Here is a 17,585-nt window from a genome sequence, read left to right as displayed (position 1 = left end):
CACTTGATCCTCAAGAGCCCTAGGCTGAAATTTTGACATTTCCTTTCTTCTCTCAAAAGCTTGTTGTTGCTAGTGTTGGGTGTAAACCATCAGAGGCAAGATATTTGTGTTGCTAGCTTCCAAGTTATTAAAGAAAGGATTCTTGCTTGTTTGCTTAGAACAATCAAAATGTATGTTGTTCCTTCCACAATTTTCAAAGTAACCTAGGTTTAGATTGTTCTTGTTGTTCAATAGAATGTTATATTAATAGTGTCATGACTTAGATCTTTAGGATACATATACCCTTAAGTGTTAAGTATTTATCCACATTAATACATGTAAAACCCATCAACGATGTACCCCGTCGATCTTGTACCCCGACTATCCTAGGGTTTCTGGTGACATAGATCTGATAAAGGGGGCGGCCGACGAATGACGAACTGAGACGGATTTGCTAGAAATAGAGAAATCTTTTTCAAATATGAGAAATCGTTTTTCCGGCAAACAAGAAACCCTCTAAAGGACGACGTAGATCTGCAGTGTCACAAATGGTGGTGGTCTGAATGTCGCTTTATCTCCTTCCTTTCCGGCGAATCGTCAAGCTATGGATCTAAACTCCAGAGAAGACTACTACCGGTAAAGACGTCTGAACGTCACCTAGGGTGGTTTCTGGCGATGGTGGTGACAACGACAGTGGTTTCCGGTGATAGTAGCGGTTTCCAACGAATCAGGAGAAAGAGAGAGAGGGGGAGAGAGAGAGAGAGAGAGAGAGACTTGATGGATGTTGTTTGAGGTGGTGTTAATTTTTTTCTTTTTGTCTTTTTTTAACTGTTGTATTTAAATAAATATGAAAAATAAAATAAGAAGGGTAAATTCGTCAATTTAAGTATTTTCAAAGTAAATTGAACCAAACTTATAACAAAAAACTTATTGTGGACCAATGATACAACTCCAAAACTGACCAAAGTCCTAATTTTTTACATAACAAAAGGAACATTTTACGTTTTTATCAAAGAAAAACAATCGGATTGTCTGATACGTTCTTGTGAACACTTTGTTATTTTAATGAAAAAAAATAAAAGAAAACCCATCAAATTTTATTCGTTTATGTTTCATGTGAACACTTTGTTATATTAATGATTTTAGCTTAATTTTTTTTGGTATTCATAGTTAAAAAAAACGTTGGGCATATTTATCTAACGATTTTAAAAAATCAAATATATTATAAAACTTATCAAAATATTTTACTAACTTAATTATCTTTTTTTTTCATAAAATGAACAATTAATTTGTGATAACTATTGAAAAGAAGGCGACATTGGTTGTATGATTAAATTTCAACGTTGTTATATTAGAATTATTGAAAATGTCTTTTAAATTTAAAAAAAAAAATTGGTTTATTTAGGTTTCGGTTTATATTAACAATCAGTGCATTTGGAATATTCATTGTTGATAAATAAGAAGCTGGATAATTACCAATTTTTTAGTTATCTAGGGTTTACAGATTGCACTATAAAAGGACTCTTCAGGCTACAATTTTTGGCCACATGATCCTCAAGAGCCCTAGGACAAAATTTTGACATTCCCTCTCTTCTCTCAAAAGCTTCTTGTTGCTAGTGTTGGGTGTGAACTATCAGAGGCAAGACATTTGTGTTGCTAGCTTCCAAGTTATTAAAGAAATGATTCTTGATTGTTTACTACAACAATCAAAATATATGTTGTTCCTTCTACAATTTTTAAAATTACCTAGGGTTAAAGTGTTCTTGTTGTTCAATAGAATGTTATATCAATAGTGTTATGACTTAGATCTTTAGGTTACATGTACCCATATAAGGTTGTAAACTGTTGGTATTGATATGATATAGTGTACGGCCGGAGACGTGGTGGTGGCAAGAGTTGCCGGAATAGCCGCACATTGATAGTTTCAGTCGGTGGTTTAGGATTCAAGACGTAATCTTCCAGATCAAAAGTTTCTAGCTTCGATATAATCGTTGTAAGCCAGAGAGATAGTTGTTGCGATCCAGTTTGATGTTGATAGCTGGAATTTGGAAATTTAGGGTAAAGGAATTGGTTGTGGTAGCGAGATGAAGAAGATTGGAGGTTTTCGAAGCCATGGAAGCGGGTAATTGAGAAGAAAATATCGAGTATCAAGAGATGCGCTCTGATACCATATAAGGTTGTAAAATGTTGGTATTAATATGAAATAGTGTACAAGTATATATACAAGAGGATACTAACAGAGGAAGAGATATACTCTCTTATACATACACTAAGACTATTGACTATTGACTAGATACACATTTATACACACACGTGTATATTGAGGTTTATTCTAATGCTATTAACCCTTAAGTGTTAAGTATTTATCCATGTTAATACATGTAAAACCCATCAACGACGTTCCGTGTCGATCTTGTACCCCGACTATCCAAGGGTTTCTGGTGACGTAGATCTGATAAAGGGGGCGACCGACGAATGACGAACTGAGAAGATAGATGAATTGAGTCGGGATTGCTAGAAATAGAGAAATCTTTTTTCAAATATGAGAAATCGTTTTTCCGGCAAACAAGAAACCCTTTGGAGGACGACGTAGATCTGCAGTGTTGCAAATGGTGGTGGTCTGAATGTCGGTTTATTTCCTTCATTTCCGGCAAATCGTCGAGCTATAGATCTAAACTCCAGAGAAGACTATTACTGGTAAAGACGTTTGAACGTCACCTAAGGTGGTTTCTGGCGATGATGGCGACAACGACGGTGGTTTCCGGTGATAGTAGCGGTTTCCAACGAATCAGGAGAGATAGATAGAGAGAGAGAGAGAGACTTGATGGATGTTGTTTGAGGTGGTGTTTATTTTTTCTTTTTGTCTTTTTTTAACTGTTGTATTAAAATAAATACGAAAAACAAAATAAGAAGGGTAAATTCGTCAATTTTCAAAGTAAATTGAACCAAACTCGTAACAAAAAAAACTTATTGTGGACCAGTGATGCAACTCCAAAACTAACCAAAGTCCCAATTTTTTACATAACACAGTGTCACAACTAGGAATTCTATATCATGTAACTACAACAATGATAACATTTGCGAACCAAAAATGTGAAAGCATGTATGATGCTTATTCAATAACAACAAATTTTCCATCAAACACTCTATGGAAGCACTTCAAATAGTCAACAAAGATTGGAAACCTTAGAAATCCCGGTTTAAGTCCATTATGGACTAGGATTTCCTTATTGGGCCTATTAGGCCAATAAGCTTCCAATTTGACTATTTTGGGCTTAAAACTCTTAAATGGGCTCTAATTAGACCCACTTTAATTTATTTTAACATTTTGGGCCATAATGGGCCTAGAATTAAATAAAATATCCTAATGGGCCATAACAAACTTAATTAGCCCTAATGGGCCATAAAAATCATTCCTTGATTTATTTTGGGCCGTGAACCCTCTCCAAAGACCAATTGGGCCAAAAATCATCTAATTGGATCATAATACGGGCTTAAGCACAAAAAGGCCCAACTTCTTTTCTTCCTTCTACCTCTCTCGGCCCAACCACAAAAAGAAGGGAGGAAGAGTTGACTTTTTACATGCCACCTCACAATTATACATGGGATATCCATGCAACTATCCCATACTTCCAAGCATCTATCACTTCACACTCTCTCTTCTCCCCTCTCTTTTCTTCTTCGGCCGAGAACACAAAGGGAAGGAAACACACACACAATTCACTTAAACACTCTCAAAGAACACTCTTGCTTCTTCATCAAAAATTTCAAGATTTAAAAGCTTTCAAGAAGGATTTTCCATAAGAGTCATCATCTTAGGTAAGTTGATGCTTGGATCCATAGTCTAGACTCTTTGTTTTATCAAAAATCTCTCCTTAACTCATACAAAATTCATGATCTTGCATCTTAGAACACATCTAAGCCAAAGATCCTCCAAGAAGCTTGCTAGGTCGAGAATAGCATCAAACTTCTTCCAATCTTCTTCAAAACCGAACCCACAAACTCAAGGTGAGTTCATACCCCTCTATTTTCGGTTTTCATGTGTTTTATAGGGGAGAATACAAGTAAAATGTGTAGATCTATGTGTATGTGTATGTTATGTGTGATTTCATGTGTTTTTGTGGTAAATGTGAAACAAAAAGAATAGAAATTCGAGATCTATGACTCTAAAAGGAATATAAACATGTTATAAGAAGTATTACACTAAAACAAGTCAAGAAAAATCACCTCTAAGATTAAAATATACATATTTCAACACAAAACCATTTTTTGGGCTTAATCTGTCAAATAAACAAAAGTTGGGTTAAAAATTGCCATTTACGGTTTTCTTAAGGATCAAAAGAGTCAAAACAGTTACAATAAATGTTTTTATGAATATTATGCTCATCAAAGGACTAGAAATGTAATTTGTAGCTTAATGAGCCAATTTTTGGGCTTTTCGGCCCATTAAGCCCAAAACTGCGAAAAACATGATTTTCAAGGGGCTGAAATGATAAATTTCTCAAAAAAGGTGATAAAAAGTTAAAAAAAAACTATTTCAAGGGTTAAAATGCTTTTCTTTTCCAAAGAGGATCAAAAATGTAAAGTTTTTGGATTTTGGGCCAAAATTGTAAAAGTTGCAAAAGTTTGGGCTTTAACCGGAAAATACTTTTTCTGGAAGGGCTGAAACTTCCAAGGAATAAGTTTTGAACTAAAAATATCACTTGAGCAAGTCTTTGGGTCAAAAGTGTCAAGAAAATGGTTTAAGGGCTTAAAATGTCTTTTTTTATATAAAGGACTAAAATAGTCAATTTTACCAAAGAAGCGCTGAAAGGGGTTCAAACCAAGATTTTTGAGTCAATTATTTTATTTTTAGGATATTTGAGTTAAAATAAAAATACCAAACTACAATTCATGAAAATTGAAAGATGAAAATACGTATAATCTCAATGTCGTTAAAAACGACCGACCGGTCTCGTACCGATCCAAATTTAACAATGGTTCAATCAAACTTTCCAACAATCAAACTATACCTAAACCAAGTAAACATTCAAATCTTTGGGCTTGAAAGTCTCACATCATGCTTGTTGGGCCTTTGTGACCCATTAACATGATTTTTGGGCCCAAGGGATAAAAATAAATGTTATTGGGACTTCTATGACCCAATTTCATATTTAAGGGACCCTCAATGGCTTTTAAGTGCTATTGGGCCTTGGTGGCCCATTAGCATTGCTAGTAAGGTCCAAGTAAATCAAATGTGAAATGGGTCGGCATGTCCTTCGTATAACTGATGGGTTTTGGCTATAAGACATCCTATTTGCTCATACAAACCCTAATGCTTGGATCTAGGTTTCTCTATTGTACATGCAAGTTATCCAAGACTATAAACCCTAATTCTAACATTCAAGTAATCATATTAACATGAGAATAGGTTTAAGATGTTACCTTGATTGTTATGTAGCAATAACAATCCCAAATCTCCTTGTATTGACTTTAGAAAGCTTAGAGTCACAATTGTCACTCCTCTAATGGTTCACAAACACCATAAGCAAGAGGATGGAGGCTGCCCAAAACGTGTTCTAACCCTAGAAGAATGCTTCACCACGTTTTTGGGTCATAAGGGTCTTATATATAGTTAGGCAATTAGGGTTATCTAACAAGGAAACCCTAATTTGGATGCTTAAGCCCTAAGAAACCCATGGACTCCTTTAATTAGGCCCTTAGACGATTTCCTTATGGGTTTCCCTATAGAATTCGTCCACCCCTTGATACAAGGCAATCCATGGCCCAAATTGCAATTATCTTATAATTACAATTCTAGTCCCTTAAGTTTAATTAATCTCTTTTAGTCACAAAACTAATTACCAATTAATTACTGACTAATATTAATTAAACAATATGATTTCTCCTTTAATATATAATTCTCATAATATATTAATAAATCATATTTAATCCTTTCTCTCCATAATTCATCCTATCAAGTTGCTTTGGTGAAGGCAACCCAAAAGGACCATGCACCATCGGGTCAAGTACATACCAAAATTTGTTATGGACTTAGACACTAATCCAACAGTCTCCCACTTGGATAAGTCTAATAACTATTCTGTGTATGACTTCAGATTCTGATCTGCAATCGTAGCTTTCCAAAGCCGCTATCAACTCTGATCATATCAGATACGCGTGTCCTTTAGATAAGGGATCATATATTCCTCCATTCTAGATATCGTATGAGACATGATTTCTAATCATTCTCCTTTGTACTATATCTCGACTTCTGATTTATGACGACTGACTAATTGGACAAATCAAATTAGCCCTAACCCGGCCGAGCATTTACGTTTGTCATCACTAAATTATCGAGGGGCCTAAAGATATTGCTTTTATCCTACTTTGGATAAAAGGAACGGATAAACTTTGATTCAATGCTTGCTTGCACTCACTCACCGAATTACACACAACAATATGTTTTATAACACCAAGTTACTAGTGCGTTTACATATTATCAATGTGCAACCGATTTGCAAGATACAACTCACACATCTTGGTTTCAAGAATATAAGATGTTATCGTCTCACCAATCACTTGTGATGCAATTCATGGAGTGATCCAAGTGAGCGTGGGTTTAATCCAATGCTCAAATCATATTCATAAGCACTCATGAACGTTGCAGCAAACATTTGCTTATGTCTAATACTATTTTAGACATTCCACACACCAATTCACGACAATCTTCATTCATATCTACTTCCAACATATGAACGACTGTGGCCCGTTCGAATAATTCGATTATTCTTAATAAACTCAATTATTCTGGAAGTCAAAACATGCAAATGTGAAACACAAGAATAATACTAATCCCCTATGGCCTCAATCCTTTGATTATAAATAAAACTCCTTTTATTTATCACCATATTGATTACTCATTATTTGTCGTTTCGGGTAATCAACTTCTTACTTGAATTATTACACTTGTCCCATGCTCCTAGCATGCACACAATGTTTACCTATGGTTCTTACTTTGTGAAATAGATCAAATTGAACACATTTCCAATCATTCTCATTTCACAACTCCAAATCCTTTTTCATAAGTGTAAGAATATCAAATTCTTGCCACTTAGAGAATATGTTAGATTCTAACATTTTATGCAATGATCCTTTCGTAATGTTACTGCACCAAAGTCACAAAGACTATTGCCGATGATATTACAAAGTTCTCTATTGGAGATTGTTACAAGACAATTCCTTAGATATGATGTCTCTCACTCAAAGTACATTCCTTTGAACATCCTTTGCATAAAAGTTTCTAATCGAGTCATAGATTTTCAATATCCAATTCTCAATATGGACACGTTTCCATATTTTCCATATGACAACTCATTCTTAATAGAATCTTATCTATTCGTATTGATGTCGATATGGTCCATCCAATATGGAAACATTTCCATAATTTCCATATGACAACTCATTCTTAATAGAATCTTTTCTATGTCGATATGGTCCATCCAATACCATGCTTCCAACTACTCACAAGCGACCAATCCTCGTCAAACTTTGGATTGTCCTTTGATAGTTGTTTAATTATTTTAGTCAAAACCAATTCTAGTCCCTTTTCCCTCTAAATGCGCTCGACATTTGGAAAATTTTAGAATGGTCAAACATTAAAGCATTTGCAATCGATCCTATAACCGAAGCGTATGGGACACGACGCATAATGTTTTATTTGCTATGTTCTCAAAATTCGAATTGTGAAGAGGAATGCCGTAATCATAATCGAAATTTTAAGAACACACTATGTTTCTTTGACTAAGTTATTAACATTCCACAACCTAAGCCTTTAGATTTGAAATGAAGCATAATATTATCTCCCTTAATTATAGCAAAACAACTATTCCAACCTTACGACTTTGCAAAGAATGACTCTTGTTTTCTATAATTAATATTGCCAACTTGCAATATTTTCCTTAATAATCATACAATCATAACATTTATGCTCCCACTATCATGATGATTATTATAAACATAACACTTATGCTCCCACTAGCTTTGACATGTATTCAGAAACAGCTTAACTTTCCGAAAAACAATGCTTATTGAATTTCTTAAGTTCATGTTTCTAATACTTAGTGCTTTGATAATCTTTTATCAAGGCTTCTTGAACTTATACACTTTTGCCTTAGATAGTTCATATGTGTGTGTAAACAATTGCCAAACCTCACAATTCAAATTATGGAAAGGGATACCGTAACCATAATCGAATTCGAGAATGTAATTTTACAATCACTATCTTCTTAAAATCTTTCTTAGTGAAATTATTTCCTCACAGTCATTTTCATGAAGGAGAGAATCTTATGACACTTAGATTTTAATGGTGTATGCGTTCCTATCCATGTGAATTTGTCAAAACCAAAGTTTACGACAAATTCAAACTCATATGGACCGAACTTTCTTAATCTTGATTTCTTGCCTTATGGTAGCACAGCTGCCCACCATGTCTTCCAAGTAGTTAAGCAGCTCACCTTTTCCTATCAATGTACTTTCCATTGATCAAGGTACTTGCCTTTTATGCATTCAAATGAGAACTCATAGAACTCACATGCATAATTAACTCGATTGGAACGGCATAGAAACAAAATAATGTCAACACAATAGGTTGTAAACCTCAACTCGTGCACTAGTGATGATTGATAAGGTTTATTTGATTTGTTCTTGAAACCTTTAAAGACCATTAAGACTCCCACTGACTCCTTGACATATAAGATTCTCTTGTCAAAACATTTCTTTACAAACAAATATTCAAGAGTTAGTGTAGCTTTTATCAAAACTCTTCATAAATTGGTCCTAGTTGGTCTTTGTCTTATCCAAGACATCACAACTTTCCACATTTGATGAATGTTACAAACCTTTTTAATACTTTTCACTCAATGTCACAATCTTAACTTTAAGACTTGTTATTGGAGCGAAGTATGATTGACTTCTTGATTTAACCATTTCTTCAATCCTTTATTCCTCTTCTTAAACATACAATTATACTAAGACTCACTTAGAGGGTCAATTGAGATATGGTTCTTAATCATTAAGACCTATCATAAAGCATAAAAGCTACTCTCCCTTCTTCTTAGAATGGATAAACTCTTATCTTTCTGCCTACTTGATTCTTCTTATTCGTTTTGCTATTGATTTAAACTTTTTCAATCAATTCATAATTACACTTAATCTTGTAAGTATAATCATATTTACTAAACCTTTAGTGAATCATGACGAATATCATTGTTACTCTTATGGTGGACTTGATCAACACGTAACTTTGTGTGCTCGATCTCCTAGTCCTTCACTTGACACTTTGTCAATGAATTAGTCTAATTTCCAAATATGAAATTTCTCATTCATCGTGCAACCAAGTTGCATGATTCCAAGTTTCTGTCCAATTGAAACTTGGGCGATGAGAAACTCTCCCTATTTGGTAAATTCTCAACTTTCCATAAATAACATAATAAGAACCAAATCCATTATTGTTAATAATAGAAACATTCAAACATCAATTTTTCATATACGCCATTGCAAGGATAAATAAATAATACAAAATCAAAATTTATTTTATTGTGGAAAAAAATTTGTCCTTACAATGCAATTCATTGAAAAACTATGCTAATACATCTTTCTTAGCAATCTAATTCTAACTCTAAGTAGTAGCTCAAGAATCTAATCTTCGAGAAATGTGATCGAAATCCATTCCTTCACGGTTAGATTCTGCTCACTTCTTCCCTTAAGCTTCCTTTTCTTTTCTTCGATCCTACAAAACATCAATCGTAATCTTATCACATTATGTATTAAGAATCTAGAATAGAAACTTAAAAGAGTTAGTCAATGGATATTACCTAAAGCAGAGCCATACGTTTTGACTCTCCCATTTCTTAGATCTCTTAGGTAAATAGGGCAGCTTCGTCTCCAATGCCCCTTCTCTTGGCAATAAAAGCAAATCGACTCTTTTGGAACAGCACATGGAACTACTTCAGACATTGCCTTTCTCTTATGATCAAACTTTTCGATCATAGCATGTCTTTCGTTGCCATTTCCTATATCCATAGAGGTCTGGAAGGCAGATTCACCAATCAACTTTGCTTTTCTATTGCGCCAAACCATTGCTGATTCAGCAGCAATAAGCATATAGGTGAGATCTATAAGGGTCACGTCGCGGTTCATCATATAGTACTCTCTTACGAACTCACTATATGAGTTAGGAAGTGACTGAAGAACCCAATCAACAGCCATTTCCTCACAGACGACGGATCCCAACATTCTTAACCTATCAATGTGTGACTTCATCCCTAGGACGTGTGCACACACCGTCTTTCCTTCTTTATGTTTACTTGCCAAAAGGGCTTGAGTGATCTTGAAATTTTCAAGCCTTTGAACTTGTGGGTTAGGGAGAATAATTGGAGGAGGTGGAGGAAGTGAAGCATGATTTCTTGTTCCTTGATCGAATCGTGGAATACCATCTTCATGTGGAATGCTTGTTCCAAAAGATTTAGGAAGACCATAGTTGTCGAACTTTGACATCTACAAAACGGGAGAAAACAAACTCAAGTTAGTTGATTGATTGAGTCCTTAGTAAATCACCCAAATGAAATACTAAGGCTAGGACCCAACACAATATTCTACAACTCGGGAGAGGGATGCCGTAACCCAAATTGCAGAACATTTGAAGGTAAGTGAATGACGATTCACTAATTTCCACCATGAAAAACGAAAAAGAAATTTAAGTTTTAAATCTATGAAAACTCCTAGATCCTTTGAGATTCATTGAACTTTCAATGGCATGTTTAAATCTCGATATGCCCCTCTAGTTTGTGACTGGGATGCCGAGGATCACAAAGCGGGTGTGAATAACCATGCAAACTACATGGTGCCCCCACATGTTACAATCACCTATTCGATGTGCCGGTAAACCACACACGCTCCACCGAACTATGACAAACATTGAGTCACCCTTTGCTACCTTTGCTTTGAACCATTTAGTGTGCCGGTAAACCACACATGCTCCATTAACGTCTTCGCAAGGGCACAAAGTGTAATTTCATGGAATTGCATCAATTCACTTTTGCCTAAGTAACTAAGACTGGGAATTTGTAAAACATTTAGTTACTTTTGTAATTCATTATACTTATAATGGAAGGTTTCGTCCTATCCTACCCGTTCGGCTAACGACTCTCCACTAGTCAAGAGTGCGATGGGTAAGAGTGGATACCCATTCAATCGCCATTTTATAGGCAATTTCCTTAAACACCCCTTATAGACCAGCTTCGTGAATGAGGCCTACTAACGGTAAGACTGACTTTTACTCATACATATATATAATGTTAGACTTTTAATGTTATATATATAGTATAGGGTGTATTTTACACTTTTAAAATACTAGGTGGTTTAATTTAACAATTATACTTTTAATTTAATTAAATTGTAAACCTAAACTTTTATGGATTTATTAAACCTCTTTTAATTATACACCTTAATTAATTAATAAAACCATAAGGGTGTGATTTGAACTTTTCAAACAATAATAGGGTTTTAGAATTTAACATTCCTATTTAAACTTTGAATCAACTTTTAAATTCCAAAACTTGAGGGCAAGTTTTGAAACATTTCAAAACATTAGGGTTTAGAATTTAAATATACATCAAAATTAAACTATTAATCAAAATTTAAATTCCAAAATTTGAGGTCAAGTTTTGAAACCTTTTTCAAAACATTAAGGTTTTAACTATTTAAATTTCAAAACAACAAAACTTTTGGGTTCAAATTTAAACTATAAAACCTAAAGGAGAAAATATGAAAACTTTTCAAAGCACAAGAATCAAATAACAAATAATCTAAATTAACATTTAATCACATAATTATCCATATTTGATTTATTTAATGATTTCTTGCAAAACAATTTACCAATTTAATCAAAATAATTAATCAATTATCACATAAGGAAACAAATATTTTATTAATTGATAAATATCTTCAATTAGATCAAGAATATAGTCAAATATATCATAAAATCGGATTTATATTGATCTAATATGATAAAGGCAAGTATCTCAAAGATAAACAGCAAGAAATCCCGAAAATAGCTCCATCTGACGCTCGAACTCGCCGAGTACCACACTATACTCGCCGAGTTGAGGCCTACTCGCCAAGTACACAGTGGTACTCGTCGAGTTCATCAGCCAGGGAGCCCAAAAATCGATTTTGCAACTTGAATAAACACACAAGGCATCAATACAATAGAAACCAATCAAGGCTCTGATACCACTTATGGGTTTTGGCTATAAGACATCCTATGTGCTCATACAAACCCTAATGCTTGGATCTAGGTTTCTCTATTGTACATGCAAGTTATCCAAGACTATAAACCCTAATTCTAGCATTCAAGTAATCATATTAAACATGAGAATAGGTTTAAGATGTTACCTTGATTGTTATGTAGCAATAACAATCCCAAATCTTCTTGTATTGACTTTAGAAAGATTAGAGTCACAATTGTCACTCCTCTAATGGTTCACAAACACCATAAGCAAGAGAATGAAGAGGAGAGAGGATGGAGGCTGCCCAAAACGTGTTCTAACCCTAGAAGAATGCTTCACCACGTTTTTGGGTCATAAGGGTCTTATATATAGTTAGGCAATTAGGGTTATCTAACAAGGAAACCCTAATTTGGATGCTTAAGCCCTAAGCAACCGATGGACTCCTTTAATTAGGCCCTTGGACGATTTCCTTATGGGTTTCCCCATAGAATTCGTCCACCCCTTGATACAAGGCAATCCATGGCCCAAATTGCAATTATCTTATAATTACAATTCCAGTCCCTTAAGTTTAATTAATCTCTTTTAGTCACAAAACTAATTACCAATTAATTATTGACTAATATTAATTAAACAATATGATTTCTCCTTTAATATATTATTCTCATAATATATTAATAAATCATATTTAATCCTTTCTCTCCATAATTCATCCTATCAAGTTGCTTTGGTGAAGGCAACCCAAAAGGACCATGCACCATCGGGTCAAGTACATACCAAAATAGTTATGGACTTAGACACTAATCCAACAATAACCAATAGCCATAAATAATACGCAGGAATAATAGGATCTTGTAATCCTCTTCTCCTCGTTTATTAGGCCGATCGTCGATCCAAGTAAACAAATACATGTCGATAATCAATAGTAATCAAAGTCAATTGGGATTTAGTGAGTAATAACGGGTGGCACCAACGTGTGTCGGTCGTAGTCTGTAGTTATAATCAAAGTCTCTTGGAGGGAGAGCGAAAGTTTGTGTATAGATCTATACGGGGGTGACTCCCCCACACCTCAGCTGTTCGCTACAGTTAGACTCGTCCAGTCTAGGGTGACAAAATCTTAAGATCAATTCCGGCGTTCACCGGAGTGCCAAGACAGACGAACTAGTCATTATCATGCATGGTTATAACGACTCACATAAATAAATCCAATATTAATCAAGTAATCAAGGTAAATCAAAATCATTCACGTGATGGAATAACAATTCGAACAGTTATATGATATTTTGTTATCGGAAAACATCGGGTTTTCCGGGGAAGTTCAACATTTTCCACTGGTACTTTTAATACAAAGTTTTTCAACTATACACGTTTAGAAATCATCATGCATATATTTACGGATCTTCACACTTTTATAAAAACAATGGTCTTTTCAGAAAATATCGGATTTTCTGGGTTGCTTTCTTACAAACTATACAAAACATTTTCACATCAAACCTGCTTATGAACTCACCAACATTCTATATGTTGACCATTTTCAAAATAACTTGTATTATCAGGTAATAGGTAAGCTGAGGAGTAGTACCAAGTATGTTAGGGTGTCGTGCTTTTGATAACTATCAACTTCTTATGTTATGGATTTGTAATGTTAAAACAATATACTCGATGTGAACAGTGTCAGTTGTATTATATTAATGCATGGTGATGTTTATGTTATGATTCATGTATATTCATTGTGATGATATTCAAATTTAGTCACGCGAGCCATCGGACGTTTCCGCCGTCTGATTCGGAGGTGTGACGCACAGGGACCATTTTACAATTTTATCAAAGAAAAACCATCGGATTGCCCGATAAACCCTTTGTTATTTTAATGAAAAAAAAACTATCAAATTTTATTCGTTGATGTACCGTAAGTTTCATGTGAACACTTCGTTATTTTAATGATTTTAGCTTAATTTTTTTTGGTATTCATAGTTAAAAAAAACATTGGGCATATTTATCTAACCGTTTTGAAAAATCAAATACATTATAAAACTATCAAAATATTTTACTAACTTACTTATCTTTTTTTTTATATATATAAAATGGACAATTAATTTGTGATAACTATTGAAAAGAAGGAGAGGGGATGTATGATTAAATTTGAATTATTGAAAATGTCTTTTGAATTAAAAAAAAAATCGGTTTATTTAGATTTGAGTTTATTTTAACAGTATGTAGCTATTAAAAAATAAACAGTTTTTTTCTTATGGACCGTAAACATTTTGTCTCTGAAAAAACAAATAAACCATAATGATTGTTTAAAATTTTACGAGAAAATGCAATAGTTATGTCAATTATTTATAGATTTCAAGGATGACATCGTTTATATGATGAATTACAATCTAGATAAAACTTACGATGAAAACATACACGAAATAGAATGAGGCTCTCAAGACAATAAATATAAGATCGATTTTTTTTATTAGTTTATTAATCAATTATTTTCAAATAATTCAAATTAAAATTATATGAAACATATTATGTTTAATTTGGATTTTAGTTTGTTTTTATGGACTACGAAGTACAAGTATTGTGTTATTTTGATATTTTATATGATGCCTTGTAATTTTTATAATTATTCAGCAAATTGATTTAGATGCTTTAAAAATAAGAATAATCCATTCAACATAAAATCGTTGAGAATGTTAAAATGATAAGTTTTCTTATTCATAATCGGCAAAATTACTTAATAACATAGTTATCGCTAAATCATTCAAAAATTATCAAACAATCCCTAAAAAACATATTTTATATTTGGTGTGAAAATTAATCTTATATCACGTTACAGACTAAATATATCGTAACAACAAACATCAGGATATAAAAAGTAAGTAAATATCAAACTATCAAATGGTCAAGCAATAAAGTATAATTCTCTCATATAAAAAGTCATGGGTTTAAGTCTCGGTGGAAACATAGACGGTTATTTACGAGTAGGTTAGTTAATTTGTTTTTTTTTAAGTAAATATCTAACTAAAAAACATTATAAATTTTGGTCAAGTACACCTACTATGGATAACTTTCCAACGGTGTACAAATGATTAATACAATTATTTAAGTACAAATACATGACTAATAAATCGGTATGTTAATATATAATGAAAAAAATATATGAAAATACAATGATGGTTTAATCAATTTTTTAAATAAATTATGAATCACAAAAAGATCCAAAAAGAGAAAAATAAATGGTGCCAAAAAGGCATGAATCACACAACAAAAGAAACATATATCAATAATCTTATTTGTTAATTTCATAACTTTAACCTAAACTTGCAAGTAGTTGCTTTGATGCTAATCTTATTATTTGCAGACAGATTATCAACTACTAACATGCATTTTCCCAATATTCTCACCTTCATCAACTTCAGTTTTCCAAGTTGGATCTTCACCGGAACATCCACTTTTAGGTCTAATGGAATCTGACCCGTTTGTTGTTGTTCTTGTAACGCCGCCAATAACGTCCGCCCATATTGGTTTTGACCCGATAATGCCACATTTAGCACGGTTTTGTTCTGGTGACCTTGGTAGAATACGGGCAGCGAACCTTGACATAGGTTCGTGTTCTTGTACCACACGCTTAAATGACTCCCTTTTTGGTAAAAAATGCCGATTTTCTTGTTTGGATTGGTGGCGCTTATCTGGACGTTAAATCTTGCGTAGAGGGATAAATCAAGATTTAGAGTTAATTGGGATATTGTCAAGCGGTCGACAGAGTAGTTGGGTATCTTTGGTTTAAATACGAGGTACAATATGCCAATAATGGCTGCAAAAATAACCAACAGAGTGATCAGTATGCATAGTGTCCAACATATGCATTTGCAACATGAAGATCTCTTTTCTTTTTTTGTGTGTGTTGGTGGTGGTGTTGGTGGCAATGGTGGTCTTAGGTGGTGGTTGAGAGGCGGTGCTATGGCACTCTTGGTATTCCCATCTGCCATTGAATGAATTTTGTTTATTTTCTGATCTCCCGTTGTTTGTGTATGTGCGTGCATGTTTTTTGTTTGTGGTGGTTGTGGTGGCTCCAATGGCGGTCTTAGGTGGTGGCCGAGGCTTGATGATGCTTGAGCTGGTGTTACCCCACTCTTCGCATCTGCCACCGGATAAACTTTGTTTATCGTGTGATCGCCCATATCGTGTGTGTGTGTTGTGTTTAGGAAAAGAAATATTGGTTAAGAAAAATGTGAAAGAATATTTGGGTTGGAAGTCCCTTAAGCTTTTCAAACCTAAAAACACGTATATGTAAAGGTATCCATGTGAGTGTTAGTGTTGGTGTTAGGTCAGCTACAACTACAACAACGTTTACATTGTTGACTTACTTTCGTGTTCTAAATTACTATACATATACTATGATTATATATTCGTTCATTATCATTACTTAAAAAAAGGGGGTAAATTACATGAATGGTCCCTGTGGTTTGGAGTTTGGGGTTCAATAACTAATTAGTAACACAAATTTTAATCATTAAGTTATAAAAAACAATCAGTTTATAAAACTTTATAATTGACCGTTGTAATAAATTGTAATTTAGATTCGATGATTATATGGTTATTAACTTATTATACCCGCCTTTGTAAGTAATTAGCACAGTGAAATTATCTTTGGGTATCTTATTTATATAGTATTTTATGTATTAAAATAATTAAAAAAAAATTGTCAGTTACATAGATTAATGTATGTTAACTGTATGTAGACATTCTAGTTTTATGTGGAAGAGGTTATTTGTTAATAAACGTAAGTTGAGAGGTTTATTTTGAAAGGGTTAATAAAGAATAAAATAAGTGAAATTGGTATGTTGTTAAGCTAACTTTTGTTAGAAGCGTGTTGTGTAGCATTACTATAATCGCTTTTAATAAAGTTTGGGTCAAGAGGTGTCTAATATAGTGAAATTCCCTTGTGAAATAAACGTATTTTCTGTTCTTGAGGAAATAATTGATGTTTTAGTTTGTTTTTGTGAAGATTGTGACATCATTATAACATGTTATGTTACGTTTGATATGTTGAACTTTTTATTATTCTATTGTCCTCAAATTGAGTTGAAGTGTAATATGAATTTATTTGAATAATTACTCGCCTAAGTAAATATTATGATAATATAGGTTTTTTGTTATTTTATTGTCGAATCGAGTTGAAGTGTAATATGAATTTACTTTACTAACCTAAGTAAATACTAAATACTATGATAGCGTAGGTTTTTTTTTTATTATTTTATTGTCGTCAAATCGAATTGAAGTGTAATATGAATTGAATAATTACTAGCCTAGCAAAGTAAATATTATGATAGTATAGGTTGGAAG

At 33.4% G+C, this 17,585-nt stretch overlaps 1 protein-coding gene across 1 annotated transcript; it reads right to left on the bottom strand.

Annotated features, from left to right (window-relative positions):
• Positions 1–15,506: 15,506 nt before the first annotated feature.
• Positions 15,507–16,502, bottom strand: LOC145051295 (Late embryogenesis abundant (LEA) hydroxyproline-rich glycoprotein family). The gene has a single exon (XM_078999359.1). The coding sequence runs from the start codon at positions 16,418–16,420 to the stop codon at positions 15,542–15,544; it is 879 nt and encodes a 292-aa protein (XP_078855485.1). The 5' UTR covers positions 16,421–16,502; the 3' UTR covers positions 15,507–15,541.
• Positions 16,503–17,585: the final 1,083 nt, after the last annotated feature.

This window comes from Lactuca serriola, chromosome 5 (genome assembly GCF_051521515.1).
Source record: "Lactuca serriola cultivar US96UC23 chromosome 5, Lser_US96UC23_V15, whole genome shotgun sequence".
Lineage (NCBI taxonomy): Eukaryota > Viridiplantae > Streptophyta > Magnoliopsida > Asterales > Asteraceae > Lactuca > Lactuca serriola.
This window is presented reverse-complemented; position numbering and strand designations above follow the sequence as displayed.

Excerpts from the sequence above, each read along its gene's own strand:
- LOC145051295 (XM_078999359.1), bottom strand. The coding sequence starts at position 16,420 with ATGGGCGATCACACGATAAACAAAGTTTATCCGGTGGCAGATGCGAAG.